General features: G+C 36.6%; 1 protein-coding gene across 1 annotated transcript in view; it reads left to right on the forward strand.

Moving 5' to 3' along the window:
• Positions 1 to 22,584, forward strand: part of AK7 (adenylate kinase 7) — a 1,289,119-nt gene extending 1,266,535 nt beyond the window's left edge. The window contains exon 18 of the mRNA XM_044074647.1: positions 22,422 to 22,584. Within this exon, the coding sequence (XP_043930582.1) occupies positions 22,422 to 22,460 (39 nt within the window). The 3' untranslated portion in view covers positions 22,461 to 22,584. The remainder of the gene's footprint in view (positions 1 to 22,421) is intronic.
• Positions 22,585 to 27,734: the final 5,150 nt, after the last annotated feature.

The raw sequence follows: 27,734 nt of genomic DNA on the forward strand, positions 1-27,734 counted from the left end.
TGCATCCTTGGCAGAGGTTGTTCGGGCTCTGTATGGTGTCATTAGCCAAAGCTCCAGTGAATAACTGCAGACACCTGTTTTCAAGGGGATGAGAAAGATTGTTTGTTCATTTTGCTTCCTGTTGGAATGTGTGCCTACTGCTTACCATATATCGGTGGTCATGAACTTACCTAGTAGGAGCGTGTCTGGTATTTCACCATGTTGGAAAACAGACCTCAAGACACTTTCCCTCCATATTGCTGCATCGTACCAGAGTGCGTTACCATGAAAATAGTAACAAGGCTGTCTGCACAGCACACCACCTGACAATTGAGCTATGGCCATCCCTTTTTATTGATGTACCATTCAGCATCAGGTATAGCTGATGTTTTGATTGGGACAGTAATGTAGTCTGTTACACTAACATCTGTATGGGATACTCCTGCGGCATCTCCCATATGCTGGTGAAATGTCCCAGAGGCCAGTATATGTAGACTCAGGCACACTTTTGTTTCTATCAGTACTGGGTTACTTTACAGACTGTGAGCATACATGTGGGGTGCACACACCATGCACACAGCCTGCAATAGCTCTCGATCAAATCTGTATATATCTGTTTCCTGTTTAGAGAGCTGGCTTAACTGTAGTCTGGCTCTGTGCCTGACTGGCTGCCTTCTGGGATGTCTTAGCAGGTCATCCTGTATTATGGCTTGCAGTACCCCAGCCTTCTGTAGTGCTTTAAATGCCAGTTGCATTTTTTAAAGTTAGGTTTGCAGAATCTGCAGGATTCCCTAGAAATTTATTGAATATAGTAGTGTTAAAATTAATCGGATATGGTGTCCACCAGCTGGTTTCAGAAAGATGTCAGTGAAGTACTATTTTACATTTAATTTGCATTGCGCTCACCCTTGTGTTTTGGAATCTGGTTGGCATGCACAGAGTCTGCAATTTTGAGTACATAATTACATGGTCTTGTTTTAGCATACATTATGGAATTGCATCCTCCTCTGATGAGCTGAAGTCTTCCTTCAGTGTGCTGCACTGTCTTCAGCTTTCTTTTGGAATCTGGCCCCATTATTTCTGTGGGAATCAAAATTATGTCTTACAAGACTGTAATAAACTAAGATGTGGCCAGTGTGGAGAGATGGACGTGCAGCAAAAAACAGTAAGCCTTTTTTATAGAAAATGTTAAAAATGTCAACACCTGGTTTGTCAGTCCTATATTAGAAAAGGAAAGAGTAGATGAAGAGGAAAGCTCAGAATAAAAACAAGCAGTAGAAAATATCATTACAGAAGATGTTGAAAGAGAAGGTGTTACGGGAAGGGGATACTGAAGAAAGTACAACAAAGAGGTGGTTACAGAAGAAAGAACAGTTTAAAGGGAGGTTATTAAAATACAGGAAGACAACACTTTTGCAATTTTAGAAAGTGAAGAGGGAGAAGTGGAAGCAGGAACAGAACAAGAAAGTAAAAAAAAGCAATTGGTGGGAGACTTAGGAGAAGGAAAAAAAAAAGAAAGATCTGGAAGTAAAACAATTACAAAAAAGGAAAAGGATGACATAGGAATTTTACCATTAAATGTGAATAGCATCATTTATTTATTTATTGACATTTGTTTACTGGGAAAGTTCAACTAGGCACAGATGTCCTTTTTCATTGGAAGCCTAAGGTTAAAAGCTCCAAGGTAACAATTTAATGCATTCGATATTTACAATAACACATTTTCACTTAGCTAGGAAAGATGTGCAGCAGGTAAGGGTGATAAAGAATAATGAGGGAAATGTACTCACAAGTGAGGAGAGTGTGTTGAGCAGATGGAAAGAGTACTTTGAGGGGTTGATGAATGAAGAGAATGAGAGGGAGAGAAGGTTGGATGATGTGCGGATACTGAATCATGAAGTACAGTGGATTAGCAAGGAGGAAGTAAGGATAGCTATGAAGAGGATGAAGAATGGAAAGGCTGTTGGTCCAGATGACATACCTGTGGAAGCATGGAGGTGTTTAGGTGAAATGGCAGTGGAGTTTTTAACTAGATTGTTTAATGAAATATTGGAAAGTGAGAGGATGCCTGATGAATGGAGAAAAAGTGTTTTAGGTTCATAGGTTCATAGGTTTATACTAGGCTATCTGCCCTAAGGCATTTATAATTATATGAAAAATGCTGTGCCCATTAGTTTGTTGTGCCTCTGTCCAGCAGTGACCCAGAGATGATTCATCCACAGGTCTAGATTTCTCTTGAACAGAGTCAGCGAGAGGTGCTCTGCCTCACATGGGATTTTTTTTATTCCCACAGCATAGGAGTCTCTGAGTGATAAATCTATCCTCCAGCACGTCCTATTTATATCGCTCTAGTGGTTTTGGTGGATTTGGATTTTTGAGGTGGAGCATGTCCATTAATTCCGGGTTGGACATGGCCTTGTATGTCAGGCACATGTCACCAGTTTCTTCAATCTGGCAGCATATGACAGGGTGAGGAACTTTTGGGGTCTCTCAATTGCTGCAGATGTCGGGTGAGATACATCCCAACAATGACCTCACTAGATCTGGATGTGAATCCCTTCATGATCAGGTGGGCAATGTAGAAGGTCTTTCTAACCACTTTAGCAATGTGGTGTCAAAAGAAAGGCCACTGTCAACCTGGGTCCCCAGGTCCCTGATAACCTCTTCTGTGCTTAGTGGATTGCCACCTATATGTAGCTTGGGGTTACCTTGTTTTATGACTATACATTTTTGGGCGTTTTACTTCAGGCCATGGCTCTGGCCAGCTATCTGTTTTCCGTGAGTCCCTTCTGAAGGATATCAGTGTCGATGTGCACTTTCACTATGGCGCCCAGTTTGCAGTCATCTGCAAACTTTGTCAGCTAAAGTCTCCCATGTTGGCCTGTACTTCTGAGAAGTAGATGCCAAACAATGCCAGCAACTCTAACCCTGTGGGTTCTGTCCTTAAGCCAGTTTGCAACCCATCTTGTGACATATGGTATTGCAGGTCAAGGTAGGCTGTATGGACTGCCTTTCCCTCATCAACCAAGTTCAAAAGGCATGATCTGACAAAGCCAAACTGGGTCGGGTCCAATGTCTGCAAGTCCCTATATCTTTGTTTATGAGCTCCATTATGATCGCAGACAGACTTGTTTGTGCTGTTATGGGGCGGTAATTACCAGGTATCCTGTGGTAAGGCTGAGATTAATTGATGCTGTGTTTTTAGCTTTAGAGAGAGAGAGTTTTGGTACCGATTTCTAAGAATAAGGGTGATGTGCAGAGCTGTAGTAACTACAGAGGGATTAAATTGATCAGTCACAACATGAAGTTATGGGAAAGAGTAGTGGAAGCTAGGTTAAGAAGGGAGGTTTTGATGGAGAAGTACAGAGAAGGCCAGAAGGAGTTGCATTGTGTCTTTGTGGACTTAGAGAAAGCATATGACAGGGTCCCTAGAGAGGAGTTGTGGTATTGTATGAGGAAGACGGGAGTGTCAGAGAAGTATGTAAGAGTGGTACAGGATATGCACGAGGGTAGTGTGACAGTGGTCAGGTCTGTGGTGGCAGTGACAGATGCGTTTAAGGTGGAGGTGGGATTACATCAAGGATCAGCTCTGAGCCCATTCTTATTTGCAATGGTGATGGACAGGTTGACAGATGAGCTCAGACAGGAGTCCCTGTGGACTATAATGTTTGCAGATGACATTGTGATCTGTAGTGAGAGTAGGGAACAGGTGGAGGAGACCCTGGAGAGGTGGAGATATGCTCTAGAGAGAAGAGGAATGAAGGTCAGCAGGACTAAGACAGAATATATGTGTGTGAATGAGAGGGAGGACAGAGGAACGGTGAGGATGCAGGGAGTAGAGGTGATGAAAGTGGATGAGTTTAAATACGTCAAATCCAGAAAAAGAAGTGAATTCCGCTAAAGAACGCTCAGCAGAACAAAAAAACAATGTAAATATTGGAAATGCGTTGCACCACAAGTATTAGTATTTCATCTGAGTATTCAAAACTTGCTAAACAACCAAAATGGCGAAAAGACAGCTTCAAAACAACAGCTTCAATAACAGGCTTTTACCATATTGAATCCACAATATATGAAATATAGAGCTTTGCTGTTGTAAAAGTCAAGTGGCGTTGTAATACCACAGCTTTAAAACATGTGGATGTCATAAAACAGAAAAAATGAACATAAAAGTGAAGAACCCTTCTGATGTAAACAATGGACAAGTGCTTTCAGCTTTTTCAAGCCTTCTCCAGATCCAAGTAGGTAAGCTGGGTTCAGTGATTAAAAGTTGGTATCATCCAATGAAACAACCTACAGTGAATGATGAATGTTAACCAATCAAGTTAGTCCATTGGTACACACCTCTATAGCTTTCCGACAAACATGAAGTTAAAACTCTTTATTTAAAACTCTTTGTTTAAAACAACATGACAGTTTGACGTTTCTAAGACAGACTCAGACATATTTTCAGAAGGAATATTAGTAAAATCTTTTCAGCAGGTTCTAGTTAAAAGAACAAGCTCTGCATAAAAGCCAAGATTTGAGAGAAAAAAGTGAAAAATAAAAATAAAAATGGTCATTTAGGGCACTTCTTTTTATTTCATTTCAACAATTTCTTTGGGACATCAGAGCCTAAGTCAGTATACCTAAGGTTTCTGGCAATAAAAACAGGTCATAAGTGAGTATAGCTCATTGATAGTCTATTTTTAAGAAAAGGTTTTAAGGGAACACAGCTATTAAGGCCAGGTGGGGTTATCTGCCCTTAGCAGCATTATCCATTTGGCTTCCTCTCTCTCAGTCAGATTGGTCAGGTCTCCTTCTCTGGGAGTAAAATGTATCTTTGAAATGACCATGAAAACAAAGCTATGTCCCTCATGCTCACATAAATGAAGGAAAAGATAATTTGTTTCCTTTCTGTTACGTATATCAGATTGATGTTTGATAATTCTTTCCTTTAGCTTCATATTAGTTTTTCCAACATAAAATGCTGTGCAGGAAGTGCAGGTAGCTATGTAAACAATATTGCTGGTTAGGCAATTAGCTAATCCATGAAAAACAAATGTCTGTTTAGTAACCGGATGCTTAAATGTGTTGCTACAATTGATTACATTGCAGAAGCCACATTTCTTTGTTCCTGATGAATTATTATGTACGTAGTTGTTCCATATCCTATCATTTGAGCATAAAATCCTTTTGAGATTCTTTTTATTTTTGAAAAGGAAACTTGGAATATCTCCAACAATGTCTTTTAACTTTTTATCCAAAGTTAGAATCGGCTAGAACTTTCTGATCACCTGGCATATGTTATCATGGTCCATAGTGTAAGTCAAATTGACCCTTAAATTAGATGTTCTTTTAGGTATAGCTAGGGATGGTGTACTTTCGCCTTCTCTGACCTTAGAGGAATAAAAAGGTTTGCCTTTTCCTTTATGTATGTCATTAATTCTGGTCTTGTTTAGTTCTAAACTTCTCTTTCCATAGCCTCGTTGGCTGAAATTATTAATAAGCCTCTCTTCTTCCTGGAGAAAGGTTGCCTCTTCTGTACATAGCTTTGAAATCCTTGAAATTTGATTTTCAACAATGTTAGAGAAAATATGCCTGGGATGCATATTGGAAAAGTGGAGCATGTGGTTTCGCCACATATCTTTCCTACAGAGGCAAGTGTCTATTCCCTTCCCCGGATCAAGAGATAATTTCACATCCAGAAAATCAATCATCTCTCTAGATGTTTTTACATCAAATTTCAGGAAAGAAGTGGTCTGTGACAGGAAGTTAACAAAGCTTCTTAAATCTTCTTTTTTGCCCTTCCATACAATGAAGGTGTCATCCACAAACCGATTGTACAGAATTATCTGGTCATTCCAAATGTTATTAGCATCCTTGGACCAAGCTCTCTCCCAGTTGGCTAAAACCAAGTTTGCATAACTATTGACACAGAGCGTGCCCATGGCAATCCCCCATCTCTGCCAATAGTAGCTGTTGTCATAGGTAAAAACATTGTACTCTAACACGATTTCCAAAAGATCACATATCAAACGTGATTCTACCTTCTCTTCAATTAGAAATTCTCTTACTGCTTCAACGCCATAATTATTTGGTATGGAAGTAAATAAACTATTCACGTCTAGGGTTACCAGTAGCAGACTCTCAAGATCATCACGATGTTCTAGAGCTATATACAGATGGTGTAGAAACTCAGTTGTATCTTTAATCACAGTGGAGGCCCTAGGTAGCATCTTTTTTAGTTCTTGTTCAATAAACATAGAAATAGATTCCGTCAACCATGCTCTACCAGCCACAATTGGTCTTAAAGGTGGGCGTTTAAGATCTTTATGAATTTTTGGTAATCCACTGATAGTTGGTACGGTGGGGTGCTCAGTGATGAAAAGATCATGCAAATACTCATTAATCTCTCTTTGCAATAGCATGTCATAAAGAACCTGCTGGATCTTCCGTTTCATAATATTTAGCTCATTATTACTAATCAAGGAATAGGTCTTTCGATCACTTAATGATTCTTTCATCCATTGGACATACATCATTGCATCCATTACCACTATGGCCTTTGTCAGCAGGTTTAACCACAATATCATTCCTTTCTTTAGGCTCTTTAAGTGCCTGAGTTTCTTCTTTGGTTAGATTGAAAAACTGTTTCCCTTTTTGAGACATTCTTGTTCTCATTAACTCCTCTTCACAGGCATGAATAAAAGAATCAACAGCTGGGTGGTTGAGGGGAACAAATGTGCTCGGTTTCTTGAGCATAACATTACTTTTAATGGGACATTTATCATTTCCATCCCCAAAAATATACTTCAAAGTAAGATTCCTTCCAAACATTCTAAGGTCCAGTGCAAATTTATCATGTGTAGATTTGGTTGCAGGAATAAAGCTAAGACCTTTCTCTAATAGATCCATCTGAGAGTGAGTGAGCTGAATGTTCAAAATATTAACCACTAAAGAATTTATTGTGTTATTTTCCTTTTCTTTCTCTCTCTGCTTACAGATCTCCCTGTTCGAGAGACTTTGTTCATCATTAAAAAAGGGAGCTGCTCTGTGATAGCAACATGTTGTGCTCCTCTCTTAGGTATTGTTCCTAGTGGATGACCAGAGTGATTTAGTGCTTTAAATGGAGGTAAAGCTATATCTCAAGTGAGGAGCAGGAACAACGCCAGGAGGCAGAGAGGAAGTCTTTTTAGCAATGGTTTGAAAAGATGAAGGTGTGAGATAGACTTGATTGATATAGGAATTTTATTCCAACTTCTAGTTACATTATTGGAATATAGACCGACCCCAGCAGACCTTTGTGGTTTATTAATGGTGTTTATCATGTAGGTGGTTGGCATACTGGGTAAGGTGTTTACCTTAAAGATACAAGGTACAGGGTTTGATTCTCACATGGGGTAATTGGTTAGGCTTAATATGGCCCATAAGGGCAGTTAGCCTAGTACTAGTCTATGAACAAATCATTTGACCTAAGGGGTGGTTTGGTAGATAATATTGGAGTATGGGGCTAATTGCTGGGCAGGCAGTGGGGTACAGATGATTTTGTGGGTTAAGATGAGCTGGCTAATAAGATAGGCGGTGAGGAAGATCGAACTAGTGTTTTTAGTTCTAAACAGTGGTGGGTTTGGTAAGGTTTTTGATGCAAATCTGGCAACATTGTTCCAAGTTGAGAACTAAGTGATGCTTGTAAGTTGGTCATGATAGGGGCTCCATATAGGAGAGAGGGTAAGAAGCAAGTGGTAGCTCGAGTGACGTTGGCAAAGTTTGCAAGAAATGTCTTTATTCTATAAAGGCCACTTAGTTTTTGATGGGTTTTGTCGATGCTGTTGTGGATATATAAATCAAATTTAAAATTGTCATTAATTGTCATCCAAGTAGTCTTGCATGTGAGGTAGTTTCCATCATGGTATTATTTAAAAAAGAAATTTTAAAGTTGTTTTTTCATAGAAATTGGATTTTGGAAAAAAGAGAAATAATTTAGTATTTTTGGTATTTAGTAGCAGGTATCCTGTAGCCAACTTTCAACAGAGTTAAAGGCATCTTGAGTAAAGATGTATTAGGTTGTTGGAAATGCATATTAGGGTAGAATCATCAGTGTATTGTGCAAGGGAAGCTTGCTGAGAGGATTTATGTAAATTGTTAGTGAACATATTGAATAGCAGATGGTCAAGAATAGAGCCCTGTGGCATGGCAGTATTGACATGAAGGAGAAAAGTGGGGAGCCATTTACTTTGACTATCTATCTGTTAAGTAGTTGCTAAACCATAGTAGTGTGGATTGTGATAGCCCTAAGGAATACGTTTGACAGAAACGTTTTTGGTGAGAGACTAGATCAATAGGTTTAGAGAAATCAAGGAATAAAGAGGAAATTTTACTGTATTTGTGTTTCTTCCTACTTTATTACTTTACTTTGCTTGTGCTGCTTGTTCTTAAAAGTATTTAATTGCATTTATTCTGCTGCATTTATTACTACTTGTTAGTAGCCTGATTAAATTGTAACTGTTATTCTAAGCCTTTGGTTTAAACACTCGGGCTACAGACCAGCTATTTTGCATTAAGAAGGTTTGTGGTCTTCACTGTTGTGGCAGAACAGGTAGCTTACATCCTTCAAAGTTTGGAGTTGCTGATTGAAGGCTTAGTGTCTGTTATTCTAAAAGTGTATTAGTTCTTGATTAAGCACTTGGGCTTAGGGCCAGTTATTTTACATTACGAAGGTGTGGTCTGCACTCTTGTGGGAGGAGAGGGTAGATTCTGCCCTTGTGAGCTGGGAGTTTCTGGTTAAAGGCTTATTGTGCCTGCTTATTTGAACTGTTTCTTTCTGAAATTGGTATGCCATGTTTGCTGTAGCACAAGACTAGATTCAGACCTGCTGAATCTAGCTTTGTTTGTATAACTTGAGCACAAATCCAGGCCATCTTTTTCTGGAGAAGGTTCCCCTGCACTCTAGTGGCAGGAGTGTGCAATTAGAACTTGTCTGATCGAAGACTGCTGGAACGAGGCTCAGTTTTTAGCCTTTGATTGGTTAATTGGTTAATTTGTTTAAATCAGTTTGCTCATTTGCTACTGTTATATTAAAAAAAATACACTTTATGCATTGCCTCTGACCCATGAACTACCACACAGGCAGTAGTCTACTCAACACTGAAAGTGTGATAAGAGACCTTGGGACACAGGTTGACAGTAGTCTCTCCTTTGATAATCACATCGCCACAGTAGTCAGGAAATCCTTCTACGTGGCACACCTCATCACAAAAGGTTTCTCATCCAGGAAAAAAGAGGTAATTGTTCCCCTCTACTCATCACTCATTAGACCCATTATAGAGTACAATGCCCCTTTTGGTATGTACCTCACAAGACATCTACAACTGGAAAGGCCACAGAAATACCTCACAAAGAGGATTACTGGCCTCAAACAGATGCCCTACTCAGACCGTCTAAAAAAACTCCAGATTTACTCTGTTCCATATCGCCTACTCAGAGGCAATCTCTGCCTAACATACAAAGCTATGTCAAACCCAGAGCTGTTGGACATGCTGCACTTAATAAAATCGCAATCCATCCAAGCTACATGCTCTAGGGACCAAAACCTTGTCACCACAATAAACAGAATGTGCTGGAGGGATAGATTCTTTTCCCAGAGACTTCCCATACTCTGGAACAAACTACCAATCTATATCAAACAAAGCTCCTCATTAGCCCTCTTCAAGAAAAATCTTGATGATTGGATGGGAAATAGGAAATTCACCCCAAGGATCAATTCTATGGCTCTGCTCAACAGGGGCACAGGAAAATAATTTTCTTGGGTGGCGAAAGCCAGGGTATCTTTTTGGCTAGGCTTATGTAGGCATTAGGGCCAATAGCCTAGTACCTACCTATGAACCTATGAGTATGCCTTTTTCTCTGTCTTTGTTAATAGTATCTGTGATGGTAAATAAGACCATAGTAGTTCTGTGGGCAGGTCTAAAACCATGATGTGTGGGGGTCAGGAGGGTTTTTTCCTGAAGGATGTATTCAAGTAGTTTGTGAATGCACTTCTCCAGAAGTTTTGACAGAAGGGATAGTATGGTAATATGTCTGAAATTGGTTGTATCAGATGAGATTCCTCCTTTATGAAGGTGGATGATGAAGAATTTTTTCCACAGAGAAAGAACGTATGATTCCTTGATAGATCTATTTATTAAGACAGACATAGGATACACTATGGAACTAGTAGCTAGCTTGAAGCATTCTGATGGGAGATTAGCTGCTGAAGGAGACCCGGTTTTCACTTTAAGGAGTAGCGATTTAATGTAAGAAGTCTGGATGGGTTGTAGAATGAAAGAAAAGGCGTTTGCTCTCTAAGGAGAGGGCATGTCAGAAATTTTAGGTGTAAAATTTTTAGTAAGGGCTTTAATGCTTTCTGTAAAATGTCTTTTAATAGCAGCTATTTCAGAGGGATTGTTGTTTGGGGCAGGATTAGACGTGGTTGTTGTTCCAAGATGGAGTACATTATTAATAGAAGACCAGAATTTTAGGGTTGGCACACTGATTTAGTGTAGTAGTTTTTCTTGTCTGCATTAATCTGTCTCTTAGTGCAGTTATGTAATTATTTAAAGTGTTGTAGGCTTTAGACAGATCTATGGTTATTATTTACTCATTTTGTTCAGGTTGAAGCCAGACTATTGAGTTTTTTAGGGAAAGTGTATTAAATTTGCGAACAGCTTCATCAAGTGGAATATTTGTCAGGACAGACCAGTTAAAGGAGCTTAGGATTATATTAAATATATCAGGGTTAAAATTAGTGAGGTTACAGGAAGTTCAAAGTAAATGATGTTTGACATGATGGGTATCAAGAATAGTTGCATATACATGGAGGTGGTCACCAATGGAATCATAGAGGCTACCACTGGAACCAGACACCAATATCCAGTCGAGAATTGAGCAAAAGTTTTTTTGGATGGTTAGAATGTGTGGGGGAGGAAATGAGTTGAGTGAAGCCAAATAGGTTGAGGCTACTTGGATGGGCATTTTCTGGAGATAATCTGCCAATCAAAATTAGCATCACCTAGGATTAACTTTTCATTAGAAATTGTATGTGTGATTCAGTTTAGGATGTTTCCATGGTTGTAGCATTCTTGCTTGGGGGAATATAAAGTGGTACGATATATAGTTGTTTATGGTTATTTAAGTTTAAGATGGGGATGATGAGGTCTATGTTTTGGAATTTGGGAATAGGTTTATTAGAGGTTATAATTTCAAGATTGTCATGGTATAGTAAAGCTACTCCACCACTTTTTTTGAGTTCTATGAGCCCTTTTGATATTATAACCAGGCAGTGAAATTTCTGAGTCAAGGTTATGATTTCAAGATCATCAGGGTATAGTAAAGGTACTCCACCACTTTTTTTTAGTTCTATTTGCCATTTGATATTATAACCAGGCTGTGAAATTTCAGAGTCAAGTGTATGAGGTTTAAGCCATGTTCCAGTTAAGACAAGAATATCTGGTTTATTGTGAGAGCTGTAAAAATAAAAATAGAAAATTGGCTTGCAGGTAGAGGTCGAATTGTTAAAGGAATATATCAGAACTTTACGAAAACAAACTTGACCAGCATGGCAGGGATAGGCATAAAACTTTTAATAAAACAAAAAGGAAATATCAAACATATAAAAATGTTAAGCACTTTCACGGCAAGTAGCCACTTCTTCAGACCATGTAATAATAAAAAGACACACATACTTAAAATTCTACTCAACAAATCAAAAAAGAATAAAATCATGTGTTTCACTATAAAAACATCATGTTCATTTGTAAGCCCATTCATAAAAAGGCACTTCATTCATAAGAACCTAGCCAATCATGTTAATGTATCAAACCATGTGTTCGAAGTATAAGCTTGATAAAAAGAGCATTATTCAGACTGGGAAAGCTGCTTTTAAACACACAATACAGCTAAGCTCAGAACATTCAGTTCTATTTTTAAGGTTCTCTACTCTTATACTGTCATTAACCACTTCTAAAACAGTAAACTTAAATCAGCGTTGAGGTCCAGAATCAAAAACATGCTTCACTAAAGCATTAGTTGATTTACTATTGCAAATATAGCCCACATCCTCTAGTATCCTTTCCTTAAACAAATGATTTGTGTTTCCAACGTAAAAACAGTTGCATGCTTGACACTTGGCATAATATACTACATTAGATGTTCTGCAATCAGCATAAACTCAAAAAAGATATTATAATTAAATAATGGATGCCCAATAAAATTTGTAATTCAAATAAACTTGCAAGCATTACAGGACTTGCATGGAAATGTACCTGTGCAATTTGAATGATTTGTTTCAATGATCTGTCATTACGAAATGAAAACTTAGGTTCAGAGCCTAACATCATTTTAACATTTCCATCTTCACTATATCATAAATGATGCCTTTATTGCTAGAGTATGTAAATACAACATGAGGACAAGAAGTAGGTGTAGCAGGGTGGGGAGCCAAAATATCATTCAAAAAAAGGTTTAGCACCAGTGTTTCTAAGTGAACTTATTTCATTAACAGCCTTCCGAACCTCCATACAGGAATAACCTTTGGCAATAAAATCCTTGGATACTGCACCCAATGCCTCTACTGGAGTATTATCCTCATTAAGGAGTCTCATTGTTCGTAGGAGCTGACCTTTAACTACATTCATAGTTACATGTCTGGGGTGCATGCTACTCTAATGTAGGATGTTACTTCTTTTTACAGGGTTTTATATAAATCTTTATAGCAACATGCCCCAAGGCATCCTTACTGACTGTGACATCTAGGAACTCAATAGTCTTGGAATAATTACAAGAAAAATGTAAAAAAAGTAGTAGTATTATGTAGGTAATTCACAAAAGAGGAAATGCTATCCAATGTACCTTTCCAGACCAAAAACATGTGATCAAGAAAGCGTCCATAATAGATAATGTTCTGAATAAAAGGATTACTACCATAGATATAGATATAATCATGTTCCCACTGTGGCAATACTAAGTTTACATAATTATTAGCACAGACTATACCCATTGCTACACCAGTGTGCTGAAGTTAAAACTCTTGCTCAAATAAAAACACAGTATTCTCTAAAATAAGTTCCAGCAATATACACACCAGCATCACTTTATCATTGCATGGTCTGAAGAATCAGCTACTTGCCACAAAAGCGCTTACCACTTTTATACATTTATTTCCTTTTTGTTTTAGTAAATTTTTTATGTCTATTCCTGCCATGGTGGTTGAGTTCATTATTGTGAGATATCCAGGCATGGACCTCTGAAATTTTATTATAGATACTATTAGTATTTAAGGAAATAAATGTAATCTGTTTGCGTGTGTTTGAGGTAGATGGATTGAGTTGTGATGGTGGTGTGGCCCAGATTTTTGAAGGATAGGCTGAGTAGGAAGGGGTGCTTGGCTTGGGATAAGCTTTGGGGATTACTGGGGAGTCAGGCTGGAAGGAGGGGCTGGAGTTGGGCTGAATATCTCCACAGCATGGTATGAGAGAGAAAGATGGATACGTTTCATAAGCTTGTTTTGGTTTAACTGTAATAATTAATTTTATTTTGGTGCTGTAGGTGTAAGGGTTAAGTAATTTAAATTTGAAGTAAAGATTGGGTGAGTCATTGTATATACTGGAAGTGATTAGTGGGAAGTGGTGTGACTTGAACAGTTAGAAGTGAAGCAGATAATGGGAGAAATGTCTGCAAGATTGAGTGATGTATGGCAATTTGTATGTTGATAAAACAGAAAGACTAAGGATGCAGTAATATTTAAGAGAAGCAAGTTGGAGTGCTTACATGCAGACTGATAGTTTAGAGGTACATGTCAAAGTCAAAGAAAACTTTATTGTCATTCAGAACTACACAGCAGTGTAACTGAATAAAATTACAGTGCTTCGTTCTCAATGCAGGAAACAGTTGCATATATAAACAGAGAAAATTAATAAAATATCACTGTAGAAATTTAATAAGTAGTAATTAGTAAGTAAAGTTGGACAGCAGTGACCCACACCCATCCTCATACAGGAGACAAGAAAGACAAAGGAACAATCTGAAGGTAATATTGTCAAAGTAAAATTGAAACAATAGCAGCATATCTATGATTAGATTGAATTATTGCAGTTTGTATATTGCACTTTACAGTCTTTCAGTGTGGTATGTGAGCTACCTTAGTATTGCACTTGGTTATTGCACATTCATAAAATAAGCCACTTGATAGGCTAGTTATGTAACAGAAGTGGTTGAGTGTTTCGAAAGATTCATGGTTCGTTTTTCCCAAGAGTTCAGCAGTGTAATGGAGAGCAGAAATAAACTGTTATTTAGTCTGGTGGTCTTACAATGCAGGCTTCTGTATCTCCTGCCTGAGGTGAGTGTACAGATAATTTGCAGGATGCGGTGGATCACTGGAGATTATCCAGAGGTGTAAGGGAGGTGCCAATGATTCTTTCTGCTGACCTTACACTCTCTTGATAGCCTTCCATTCCAGATTGTTACAGCTGCCATACCAGACTGTAATGCTGTTGGTCAGGACACTTTCAATTGTGCCCCTATACAAGGTCTGAAGTATGGAGCTTGGTAATTTTGCCTTCCTAAGTTTCCATAGAAAGTGTAAGCATTGCTGAGCTTTTTTGACTGTGCTGGATACATGGACTGACTGGGATAAGTTCTCCATGATCTGAACCCCCAAGAACTTTGTACTCTTGACCCTTTCCACTGTCACCCCTTTCATCACTAGAGGTTTGTGTGGTACTTGAGATCTTTTGAAATCAACAATCATCTCCTTTGTCTTGCTGACATTCAGTGCTAGATTGTTGTTGTCACAGCAGACCAGTAGTTGATCAATCTTATTCCTGTAGGCCTCCTCCTCTCTGTCTTTGACCATGCCTATAACAGTGGTGCTGTCCACAAATTTGATGATCCTATTCGTCTCATGTCTGGCCATGCTGGTATGTTTTAGCAGAGTGAAAAGGAGAGGGCTTAAGACACACCGGTACTCCTGTATTTAGGATGATGATTCCGGAACTGTTGTCTCGCACAAAAACCTTTTGAGACCTTTCAGTAAGGAAGCTCAGAATCCAATTAGATAAATGAGAGTCTATGCCCAGTTGAAGTAGCTTCGATATCGGATTCTGAGGGATGACAGTGTTGAAGGCAGAACTGAAATTGATGGAAAGCATTTCTGGCATAGCAGTTTTTGCCTTCTAAGTGGTTCAGTGTTTCATGGAGAGTTAGTGAGATGGCACCCCTGTACTGCGGTTTGTCCTGTATGTGAATTGCAGTGTGTCCAGTGTCACAGGTAAGATTGAGGCTATATGATCTTTGACCAGCCTCTCCAGGCACTTCATTACCATCAAGGTTAAATTAACTGGCCGGTAATCATTCAGAGTTGTTGGCTGTGGTTTCTTGGGTAGAGGAATGATAGTCATCTCCTTGAAGCATTTCAGAACACTGGCTAGATGGAGTGAGGTGTTGAAGATGTCATTAAGTACTGGAGCCAGTTCCGTCGCACATTCCCTTAGTACCCTGCCCATGATGTGTACTATGTGTACAATGTGATGTATGTGTATTATTGTGCCCAGGGTATGCAGAATGTAGATGGAGTTCTGGTTGGGGAAACAGGTCCTATAAATGTAATGCCATGAGGGGTGGCTGGGGGATTGGGAGGAACCATAGTGGTAAACGGCTCCAAAACCTGCAGAAGGAGTCCTTATCTGTTATGCTCTCAGTGTTCTGTAATAGGAACAATAGTCTAAAACATGCTTTGGAAGCACAAAGGTTATGTTACTCCATCAGACTGCAGTCAGTAGAGCTGCTTCAAAGTACAGCAAAATACTATGAATCTGCAGGTGAGTTATCCTCAGACAGTTACAGTGCCACAGCAAACAAGCTGAGTGCAGGAAAGTTTACAGAGAGGAGGGGAACAAACCAAATTTGGCTAGGGGGAGCAGCAGAAAAAGTATTATCAATTACGTGAGAGAGAGAAAAAAGACAGACAGTCATGTGCAATAATAAATATTGTTTAAGGTTGTATACATGGGTTCTATGATAGAATAATGCACTCTAACTACTATTATAAGACAGTGGACAATAACAAGTATGACAATAACAAGTACGGATAGATTCCTGTCCCAGAGACTTCCCATACTCTGGAGCAAACTACCTATCTATATCAAACAAAGCTCCTCATTAGTACTCTTCAAGAGAAATCTTGATGGTTGGATGGGAAATAGGAAATTCACCCCGAGGATCACCTCTGTAGCTCTGCTCAACAGGGGCACAGGAAAATAATTTTCTTGGGTGGCGAAAGCCAGGGTACCTTTTTGGCTAGGCTTATATAGGCCCTAGGGTCAATAGCCTAGTTCATACCAATGAACCTATGACAGCAATCTACTATAAACTGTAAGTGAATAATCCAGTGTCCCTAAACAAATTCACAATGGTACAGTCTGAGATCCATGCTGAAACTGTACCTGTGTGATTGAGCTAAGAACTAAAGATGTGCGAGCAATTTTCAAGTTTTTTTTTTTTTTTTGGTTAGCAGAAAGAATAGTTTTTCAGAGAGAAATGCTTGTATTTAGCTGTGTAGCTGAACTAAGAACTCAGAATGTATGATTAGAAATGATTTAAGGGATTTGGTGGTGATGAAATCATGTAAAAAAATAAAAATAGGTGTAAGAAAGAATTAAATAGGAAAAGAATACAGGCAGTATGAGAGGGCAGTACTGCTTGGTCAGTAGGAAATTAGATGCTCTGGAATAGGAATTCCTACAAAAAAATGAAGAAATAATTTTAGATTTAACAGTAGTCATACCAGGAAGGGTAGTGATATGAGATATGAGAATGAGGCAAAATATATCAGACTAATAATGATTTATGCATATACTAATACAATAGAGAGAAAACAGTTTGAAGAAATGAAAAAAATGCATTAGTAAGTGTCAGTAATGATGGTAGGAGATTTTAACTGTAAGCTGAAAAAGAAAAAGTGAAAAATAACACAGGATATTAAGATGTTACGGAATTAGTATGCGGCGATTTAAAAGTAGGAAACTATAGAAAATGGACATATAAAAGGGGAAGTTTTAAAACTGAAATAGATTCACCAGTCTACTGTAAATACATGAAAGAAATAACTGGGAGAACAGATGCTAGAGTTTACAGATCATAGAGCAGTATAGGCTAGAATAGAAGGGAAAAGGGATAAAGAAATTAACTGTAGAGTTTAAAAAGGAGGAAAAATGATAGAAAAAGAAATATTATGGAAAGATCATATGAGAATGAGACAATTTTATAAAAAATGGACACAGTGGTGGGTAGTGTATAAAAATATATTTAGAAGCAGAAGAAAGAAAGAAGAATTAAATATAAATAAATTTAATAGAATTATGAGAAAGAGAAAAAGGAAGTTATAAAATAAGGGGAATAGAAAAAAAAGAACAGATGCATGAAAAGAATATATAAATAGTAAAAAGGGTGTTACATTGGCAAACAATGTTTCTAGAAGAAAGGACATAGGAGGTCTCCCTTTATTTAGGAAAAGAAGTAAAATGAGAGAAGGATGGATGGCTTTGATCTTAGACAGCAAAGAAAATATAAAATACAAACAAGAATATATTATGGAGGTGGTAGACAAATTTGTAGAGAAAATATATGAATAAGAAGAAATAGATGGACAAGAAGAATGGAAAGGGAAAAGTCTGAAAACATAAGGATTGTTTAAGAAAATTTAATAATAGAAGAAATAGAGAAGGCAATAAAAGAAGGTAAGAATGAATCAGTGCCATGCTTAGATGGCGTAACATATGAGTATTATAAGGAAATGAATAAAGATGAAAGATAATTTTTTTAATCTGTTAAATGAATGGATGAAGAAAGGTATAATGGAAGAAGATGTATGTAGTGGATAGATGAAATTTATATGGAAAGAGATGAAAGAAACTAGGGAATACTGACTATAAAATAAAATAGCACAAAAAGGATATTGAAAGTACTGGATGAAGTAATAGGAGAATGGATTTATGGTATAAAAGGAAGAGAGGTGAAAGAAATGATCATTGCAGTGAAAGAAGTAGTAGAAATGAAATGATACTGAAAGAAAATAAAGAAGCAAGACTGTAGAAAAAGCATTTGATAAAGTATGCAAGGAAACAATGCTGCGGATTTTAGAGGCATATGGCAAAAGAGAAAAAATATTAATATAATAAAGAAATATTATGAAAATTCTTGGGTGCAAGTTATGATAAATGACTGAATGGGAAAAAATAAGTATCAAGAGAAGAATAAAACATGGATACCCAATGAGTATGTCTTATTTGTATTAGTAATGGATGCAGTGGTACAGACATGCTCGCTTGAAATGAGGGTGGCAAGATATCAGATGGATGGAAATGTTATATCACTGATGTATATGACATATACAAATGATTTAGCTCTAATTATACAAAAAAAAAAAAAAACAAGAGGAGTGTATCTGGTTTCCACTCGAACGGAAAAAAGTTATTAGAGATTTTTTAAGTTAATTTGGGGGCTCAAAGCTGAAACTGGTGAGAACAGAGATAATTTATAATAAAACAGAAGGTGGTTTGAATTAAAAAAATCCAGTGGTGCATTTAGCATCTATGCATTTATTTTGGGTAATGAGAAAGGAAAAAGCAAGACAGAAAGAAATAATATGCAAGATGCTATATGAAAAAATATAAAAATGTGTGGGAAGAAAAGGCAGGGAAAATAAAAAAAAGGAGGGTAGGATGGAAGAAAAGGAATTTGACAAAAAATGAAAATATGAAGGTTAAAAGTAAGTGAGGTTGATGGGAAAAGAAAAAGAATGGCATAAGATGATTTTAGAAAAAAATGTTTTTGGTGAACCCATTGAAGAAATTAAAAGAAGATGAGAAAAGACAATAAAAGGAAGAAAAAGGACTGACATTTTTTAGGAAGCAAAGTATTTTTTGTGGAGAATTTTATTAGACAACTTACTGGTGAAAGGGAACAAAGTACAAGGTGATGGAGGAAAGAACATGTGTTGCCTGTAGTAAAGAAGAAACAACAAAACACTGTTTTGGATTGCAAAAAGTATAAATAATTTTGAGGAAGGTTTAAAAATGAATATAGAAGGTTTTATATGTATGAATATGAATATGATATTATATGGGAAGTATGATAAAGTAAAGAAATGTGATATTGATACACGTGGTAAAGTACTATCTATGACAATATGGCTGCTGTGGAAAAAGGTAAAGTACTATCTATGACAATATGGCTGCTGTGGAAAAAGGTAAAGTACTATCTATGACAATATGGCTGATGGCTGCTGTGGAAAAAGGTAAAGTACTATCTATGACAATATGGCTGATGGCTGCTGTGGAAAAAGGTAAAGTACTATGTATGACAATATGGCTGCTGTGGAAAAAAGATGTGAGAATTTGTTATACAGCAAGAAAATGGAAGATGATAATGTAATAGCTGGCATAAGGTGATGGTTGTAGAAGAAAGGGTGGGGATAGAGGGTAGATAGAAAAGAAAAAAAGAATGAAGAAAAATAGAACTGTTTAGTTAAGTTCTTTTGTGTTAATAACTTATAAATATTTTTAGTATGAATGTGAGAAATGAGTGTGTAAATAATTGATTTAAAGTTCTGTAAATGTTAGTCAAGTACCTGTACTCATATGGTCTGGACATGTGGAAGATGCCCTTAAGCTTTGGAAGCTGACCATCTGACTGCAGCAGTAATCCATTCAGTCATCTACTGTCATGGTAAGTTTGCTTACACTGTGGTACTATTTGGGAGGTGAGCACAACTAAGGCTTGTAAAGTAAAGTGATAACTTTTCAGTCTGTCTACTTAAAGTTGCATACGGCTAGTATCTTATGGTCCCTTTGTTTGCTTTTGTAGTATTATTCCTAAGTTCATATGCTCTTTACTTGTCTTTTGATGCATCTATCAACCCTTCTGCCTCAAATGTTAGTTTCCATGTTTTCTGTTACTTGGTTTGTGTTTAAAGGTATTACGTGCTGTGTTGGAGCAGAAGTCTGTATGAGTATGCTGATACTAAGTGTGTGCCGAACTTACCATCTGAGCTGTTCCTCATTAGGAGACTCTAGGGTGGGGGATGCAGTTTATTTTCAGGAAGTTAATTTACTAGCATATGAATTCTAATCTAGAACAAGGTTAGCCACTCCCTTACATATGTTCCTTGCTGCTAGCACCTTTGGGATACAAAGCAAACAGGGCTCTGATGGAGAGTAGTAAACTTTTTTTCCCCTTTGAGCAATGCTTGACGATCAAATGAGTGAAACTTTATGGAAAGGATAAAATGAAAGGTAATCAGCAGTTTACACCTATGATGATTTCTTCATAAAAGTATACTTTCCCAGGCCAAATATGAGAGGGGAAATAAATTCTTTAATGTTGCTACCCTTAAATACTCAAATATATTACTTGTTGATAAAAGGAATTCTGTGACATCAGATATACACAGCTAAGCTTAAAGGGCTCATGATTATACACGAAAATAAATGCTCTTGTAATGGCAATACCTAATCAGATTTGTGTAATTACTTACATATCTGCTGGCTCAATTTCTCTCATAGTAAGTCGATACTTGTAAAGTCAGAATGAAGTACACATGTAAATGTTAAACATATTTTCATACTTTCATAATACATTGGTAAGAGGAATTCATTTGCTAGTGGTTTTAACATCTACACATTCAGTTTGATTATAACCTTTTTGACCACTGATGTTAAGTAACCAGTTCTTTGCAGTGGATGTACTGCTATAGCCAATATGAATTTGAAGTGATGAAGTAAATAACTAAGACATGTTGCCTTCCATTCCTTGTAATTGTACACGCATTTTCAGTATATGTTTTTATATAATTCTGCCATTACATTTCTTTCACTGATTTTATATTTATTATTCATTGCCTAGAGTTATGGTATGACTTCCTGCAGCACCTATATATCATTAAAGTAATAAATGAGTATAATAAGCATACTTGTACATTTCACACTAATATTATGTGATTTCATACTAAATTAAATTAAGACTATTAAACTTAAATTGAAAATAGCTAAATTCGAGTAGGGAATAATTAAAATGTTGATGGTAGAAATGCTGCAAACATTATAGATCTGTATACCTGCAAAATTGGTATATAAAGCCATATCTTCACTCTTTCTGCCACCGCCACATAGACCCCATGCTGTGTACAGTTTGATGGAGGTCAGTATGTAAACATGTTTTTCTCCACTGTATACTACTCTATCACTGTTGCACTAGTTAAGGATAATGAAAAAGAATTTGCCTTTGATTTGGTGGATGACAACGCACGTATTACAATCTAAGACATGCTAGTTTAACTTACTGAACTCTGAAGACACTACCAGGTTTTCCTGTTGGGCCAACTGAGTGATGTCTGTGGGCATTAAAACCATGCTAATTACAGCCTAATGAAATATATACTTTTAGAAGCCATGTGATGGACAATGCAACTGATGGTAATACATGATGCCTTTTTAGTCATGTAGAGCGATGTTAGGTTTTAGTACTGTGGTGGTGGTGCTGCGGTAGCGTTGTCGCCTCCTAGCAAGACGTTGTCCCGTTCGATTCTCAGCTAGAGCGTCTTCTGTGTGGAGGCATACGTGAATGGGGCGTGCCTTCGATGAAGGTTGTGCATCAGGGCTGGTAACCCGGTACGTAAAAATCCACTAGCAATCATTAGCGGACCAGAGTTCCGCTGTGGCGACCCCTAACCGGGAAAAAGCCGAAAGACACAAACAAACAAAGAGCGATATTAGGTTTTGTTAATATATTTAGTAATGCAGACTGTCTTAATTTTCATATTTTTGTAAATTTCTTATCTGTCATGTAGCATGGGCATAATTGTCTCATATGAATCAAGTTCACAAATGGGTCAACAGAAATGCAACTATGAGTATGAAGTATCTTGAAAGGTTACTGAAGTTTGCAAAACTTTACATAATTAACATTTATTGTGACATCAAATCCAGTTTGTGACTTGGAAACTAATGCATGCTTATGTTGTAAAATGTGTCTGTGCTGAACAACTCTGCAGGTTATCTGTTTAGTGTCATGGATGTACAGAAATGGACATTTATTTGTGCTGTGACTTTAGAACTTGATTTCATCAAAAAGCTTATGATGGAAAGTGAGAGTACAGCCTTGCTGATTTCCCATGCTAAGAATAATTAAGATAGTTGAGAAATTTGCAGCACACTCAGAGCTTGTGCTTTCATAAGATGTATATACTTACTGGAAATCTTACACTAAATACAAAACATAAACGTACCATTTGTTCTGGACTAAAATGTTTGATATTGTAATGAACTTATTTTAATTATTTGGATTAGTGGTTAAGATGCTATGTTTGATGGATGATTTAGCTATCATTTCAGATGTCTTTTTAACTAGATGCATTTTTATCTTTTTTACAGGCAGAGTATCTCTTCCAGAAAAACCCACAAGTGGAATAAACTCAATAAAACATTGTCCAGCAAAAATATTACATAATGAATCAAGAGATTCAAAATAATTGTGAAAAAAAGTACATACTGTGTTTTGATTTGATGGGTTCTCATTAAAAAGAAATACTTTCTATCACTGGCGTTGACATTTCTTTACTGTCTAAATATGCTGTTCTCTTGAAAGACAGTATTACAATACTCAAAATAATAATGTCAGCGAGATGACATATTTGTTTATTCTGTTAGTGGAGTTATGCATATCTGCAGTGAGTAGAAATGTCCAATAACAAATAAACTGTTTTACAGTGAAGCATACGGAGTTAAAACCCCAGAGAATGGAACCTTATGCTGTACTGTTTAACAAGTTTTAGCAGTTAGACATCTCAGAAGCTCATTTATCTCTAATCTGTTTATTTGACTAAGTAAAATAAACCAGACAATCACTGTATCAATCAATATAATAAATCATGCATCGTTTATTGTTCAAAGAATCCCCAATATAAAACTTACCTAGCATGGAATCTAATCATGTTTTTATCTGATCTCTGAATTGTTTCCTTGAATTTTTGTGTGATCTTAAAAGCATCATGTTTCTTAATGCTTTGGTGGGGATACAAACCATATCATAGTGAGGCCATAATGCTTCTGCACACATGTACATGTTTCTGTGTACCTGCTAAGGTAGGGTACTGTGTTCACAATTTGGTGATCCAAATGCATGCCCATGGACTGCCCTCAAGCATCAGCTCTTCTCTGATGGACTGCAGCATGAGAGTATCTTACTCTGCACCCACCTGCTGAATATAGGCTTGCCTATTCTCCCCATGTCAAGGTCAGTACTTATCAATGCCACTAATAAACGTGGTACCTGTTCCTGGTCAGGGCTTTATCTGTCTACACTAATGGTGCTCTCTGAAATATTTCATTTTTAATATAGTATCATGATTTTCCATTAGGGAAAAGCAATAGAACAGTGACAAAATGGATATAAAATGTCAACATTTCCATGGGAATGGGTCACAGAAAATTTGTTAATTTCTAAGAAAAGGAAAAGAGTTTAATTGGGATGTAGTAAGTATTGCACTGCACCACCCAAAATGGTATAAAATCTTTTTTTTGTCATAGGAACATAGGCACAATGCTAGACAAGTGATCACAGGGTCCATAAGATGTCTAGTCTCTAAATAAACATGCTTAAAAGATTTTGACACCATTTATGAGTAGGTAATAGTGCCCCACTCCTAAATCAAGCAGGACCATAGATGATAACCTTGGTATAAATTTGTGTCTACCCATCTAATCATTAAGACTACCCTTAACGGCAGAGAAGGCAGTATTTTACTTGACCTATGGTGGTAACTTATCCCAGAGGCTGAGAATACTTTGACTTAAGAACCTGCCCCTCTAGTGAGTCTTTTTTTTTTGGGTACATTTAATAATATGAGTGTTTTTAGAGCCATTTGTTTTGCAAAGAAATAGAAGTTCAAATAGGGTTGTGTATTTCATGGCTCAAAAAAGTGACATAAGGCTGCTGAGAGTTGTGCTACTGTGTTGAGATACTTGAAATATTTAAGGCCTTTAATTTTTTTGGTTAAAAATCAGAGCCTTTCATTTGAATCAAATATCTGGATTTGTACATACCAAAGCAATCCTGTATAGAGTGGTGGGTCTGATAAGGGAAGAGTACAGAGGGAATGCAATGTTGGTTCTTGAATATATTCCCTTGGAAATTAACTGGACCAAATAAAGAGATTTCCTGACTATGGCAGAAACATGATGAATGAGAGAGAGAGAGAGAACTGCCCACATAAGTACCCAGGTCAATAATGACTACATCAATTTATTTTTTACTGAACTCTACTATGCTGCACTTTTTTGCATTTAGTTTGAGACAATTTTCAGTTCACCAGGTATGGCCATATGCCAGCCCTTTCTAGAGAAACATAGTGTCAGTGGATGAGCAGTTAAAAATGCTCAGTTTGCAGTCATCAGACTTCTTCAACCATGCTTCAGGGATGTTTTGGATGCCTGCAAAATAAATACCGAACAGGGGAGGACCCAGCACTGATTCCTTTAATACCTCACTAGTTACAATTTTTATGTTCAGAGTGGGTACCAGCAACGCTCATTACTTGGAATCTGTTAGATAGCCAGTTTGCAACCCAGCGGACAAAAAGGAGTTTATATTCAGTTTGTCTAATTTTTCAATAATACCAGACAGTATGGGGGATGGTGTCAAAAACCTTGGCCAGGGCACAACAAGCAAAATTAAGAAGTATTATTACTAAGAGCAGATAACATTATAGCAGTATTCATTTTATTGAGCAGAGGGCATAAACTATCAGTAGATCTAACACTGACTCGGTCTATGCTAAAAGAACTTCTGAAACAGTTGATTTTCATATGACCAAACTCATGTGATTGACTATTTAAAAAGTCACAAGTATCTCTATTTAATTAAACAATGATTTGTCCTGAGATTGGGGTGCAGTGGGGATCAGGAAATATGATCCTTTCCCCACTGTACTGTGATCTTGGAGCTGGTATATATAATTAGTAGGGAGTGGGGAGGTGTAACTGCTAAAACACTGTTGTTTTCACATATGTTTGACTTTTTAAATAGTTGATCATATGGGTTTGATCTTATGAAATTTGGCTATTAAAAAAGTCAATCATATGAAATAGATTCATAAACATAACTGATGGTTCAATAGGCTAATCATATTATGAAAATTAACCAAAAAAAAGTCCAACTAGAGCCAACCAGTGCTGCCAGTCACTAAAGCACTTGTAAAAATAACACTGCTGCAGCCGGATACACAAACCGTTTCCAATTTATTAAAAATAATTCCACAAATGTAGATTGAGCGCTTTCTTCCCTGTAAGTAGGGATTTTATCAGAATCTGCTATTACATACCATATTTCCCCTTGAATACTAAATTAAATAATGCCTTGTATAAGCATTCTATTGTGTGCCCAAGTTTTACTGAATTTGAGTTTGCCATTTTGGAAAGGGTGTTACAAAATCCAAGAGGAGGTGACTACAGAAGTCACATAGAGGAAATAGAGGTCAGGTGGCAAATCAAGCTGCAGGCTAGTCAAGATCCTGGGCTTAATAATAAAATCTCCATTAAGCCCTTGTTACATAAAAAATCAGCTTTTGTGAAATAATTTGTATGTAGAAGATGTTGGTATCAATTTATTATTATATATGTACAGTCTATATTAAATGTTTAAGTTTTTTTAAACAATGTTAGTAATGCAGTTTAAATGTTTTAGTAGTATAGTTTTAATCAAATGAAAATGTGTGTTTTAAAATTTATGGGGTATGTTGCTTTATGTGCTTAATTGGATGATGTCATGTTTTAATTTAGTATTTAAGGGGAAATATGGTATGTAATTCTGATGAAATCCCTACTTAGAGGGAAGAAAGCGCTCAATCTACATTTATGGAATTATTTTTAATAAATTGGAAACGGTTTGTGTATCCGGCTGCAGCAGTGTTATTTTTACAAGTATATTATGAAAATTAGTAAGTCTTAACTCATAAAAGGAATACCCACAGATAGTGTAGTCTTTTTAATTAAATGTTTGTATTCTGTACAAGAAGTTGATATATCAAGGCAGAATCCGACAAGTTCTGAATAGTCAGTAAGTCCTAAAATTCATCTACCTCATCAAAGGCACTGTAAAGTTATGTATACTGACGATATCATTTGAAAGAGAAGGCAAAGATAAATGAGAAATATTCCTTGAGGTCAGGTAACGTAAGTAAATATGAACTTATAATATAGACCAACCACCAGGACCAGTGAACACTCTTGCTATGCAGCCTACCTTTAAATTTCTAGAATGTATAAGAAATATATTTAAAAATCAAGGTGTTTTGTACCTCCTATTTTTTAGGCAAATTCATGTTGGTAGGACATTTTAGACAATGTAGGAATCCAAATAAACTTTAACAAATTATTGTGAATTATTTTGAAGAAGGGTGTAGGAGTCTGCCTAAGAGAAAAATCGAAACAAAAAAAGTCTGGAGAATATATTCATGTTAAGAATTGACACTTCTGTGTAATTAAATGTTGATATTCTTCCATCCCTTGTCTTTGCTGATACTTTCAGTCTTATTGATGGTGTCCCCATTCACTGATTTAGTGCTCTAAGTTTAAGGCATACTTAAAAATTTCTGAAAATTATCTGCAGACAGAGGAATATAAAAATGCTAATTTTGGTGCATATAGTGTACATGGTAATATCAACTGCAACATTTGTAATTGGGTTATGAAACTTAAAAGCTTAGGATGATTAAAAGAAGTATTACGTAAAATAAGGGCTCAGTAACTAAATTAAACGCATAACTTGAAACAGGGTGATCCTATCTCATCTCATGCCTGTACTGATGAGGAATGGATATGAAGGCTTATTATTAATCCATAAAATGTTGATAGCATTAACAAAAAAGTATTTAATATATGTTTCCAAAACATAAAGCTTTAGATTTATTTGCTAAAAGTGCTTTACAAAATATAGCACAGATTCCATATTCCATCTAGACCAGTAGACTTGTTCAAAGTCAAATGCAAAATTGATAATTGGACTTTTGCAAATGCTAAGCCCACCTTAAGCCTCATAATAGTGTGCAAATACATTCTATATGTTATTTTGACTAATAAAAGTCATCTAAATTGTTATCCTCTGCTACAGATGAAGCCATGAAACTTACTTGGAACATATTTGCTGAAAGATGCCTCAGCAATGAGCAAACAGAATTATTTTTTTATAAATATAAAAAATAAAATTTATGGTTCTGGTTATATAATGTGTAATTTTTTTGACAGATAAGAGGAGAAAACTTTGCCTATTTGGAATACATAGCAGGGTAGTCATAGTCCATTCCCAGCTGATAAAGCTGAGAATTTAATGAAAGATTCAGGGAATTTTTAGGTATTATAAATTTGTTTTGGCTATCTGTTCAATGATTTTTATTTGTAACTTCTCAAGTGATTTTAGATAAATATGAAGTTCCAGTGCAGAGTTTTCTGTAGACATTTTAATCAAAGAAAGAACTTTTGCCAGTCAGGGATCTCATGATTTGCAGTTTGAAATAAGTCCATCTAATGTCAAAGTTAATAAGGATGGAATAAAAGTCTAGTTTAGAAATGTATAAATTTTGCAGCTCAAAATACAATTGCAAATTGTAGAACAGTGGTCAGAAAAAAAGATCAAATATGAACGCTTGAACCACAAAAGACATAGCTTGACGAGTCAAAATAGTCTGTCTT

This window comes from Protopterus annectens, chromosome 6.part0, assembly GCF_019279795.1.
Source record: "Protopterus annectens isolate FY-2018-M chromosome 6.part0, PAN1.0, whole genome shotgun sequence".
In the NCBI taxonomy this organism is placed as follows: domain Eukaryota; kingdom Metazoa; phylum Chordata; order Ceratodontiformes; family Protopteridae; genus Protopterus; species Protopterus annectens.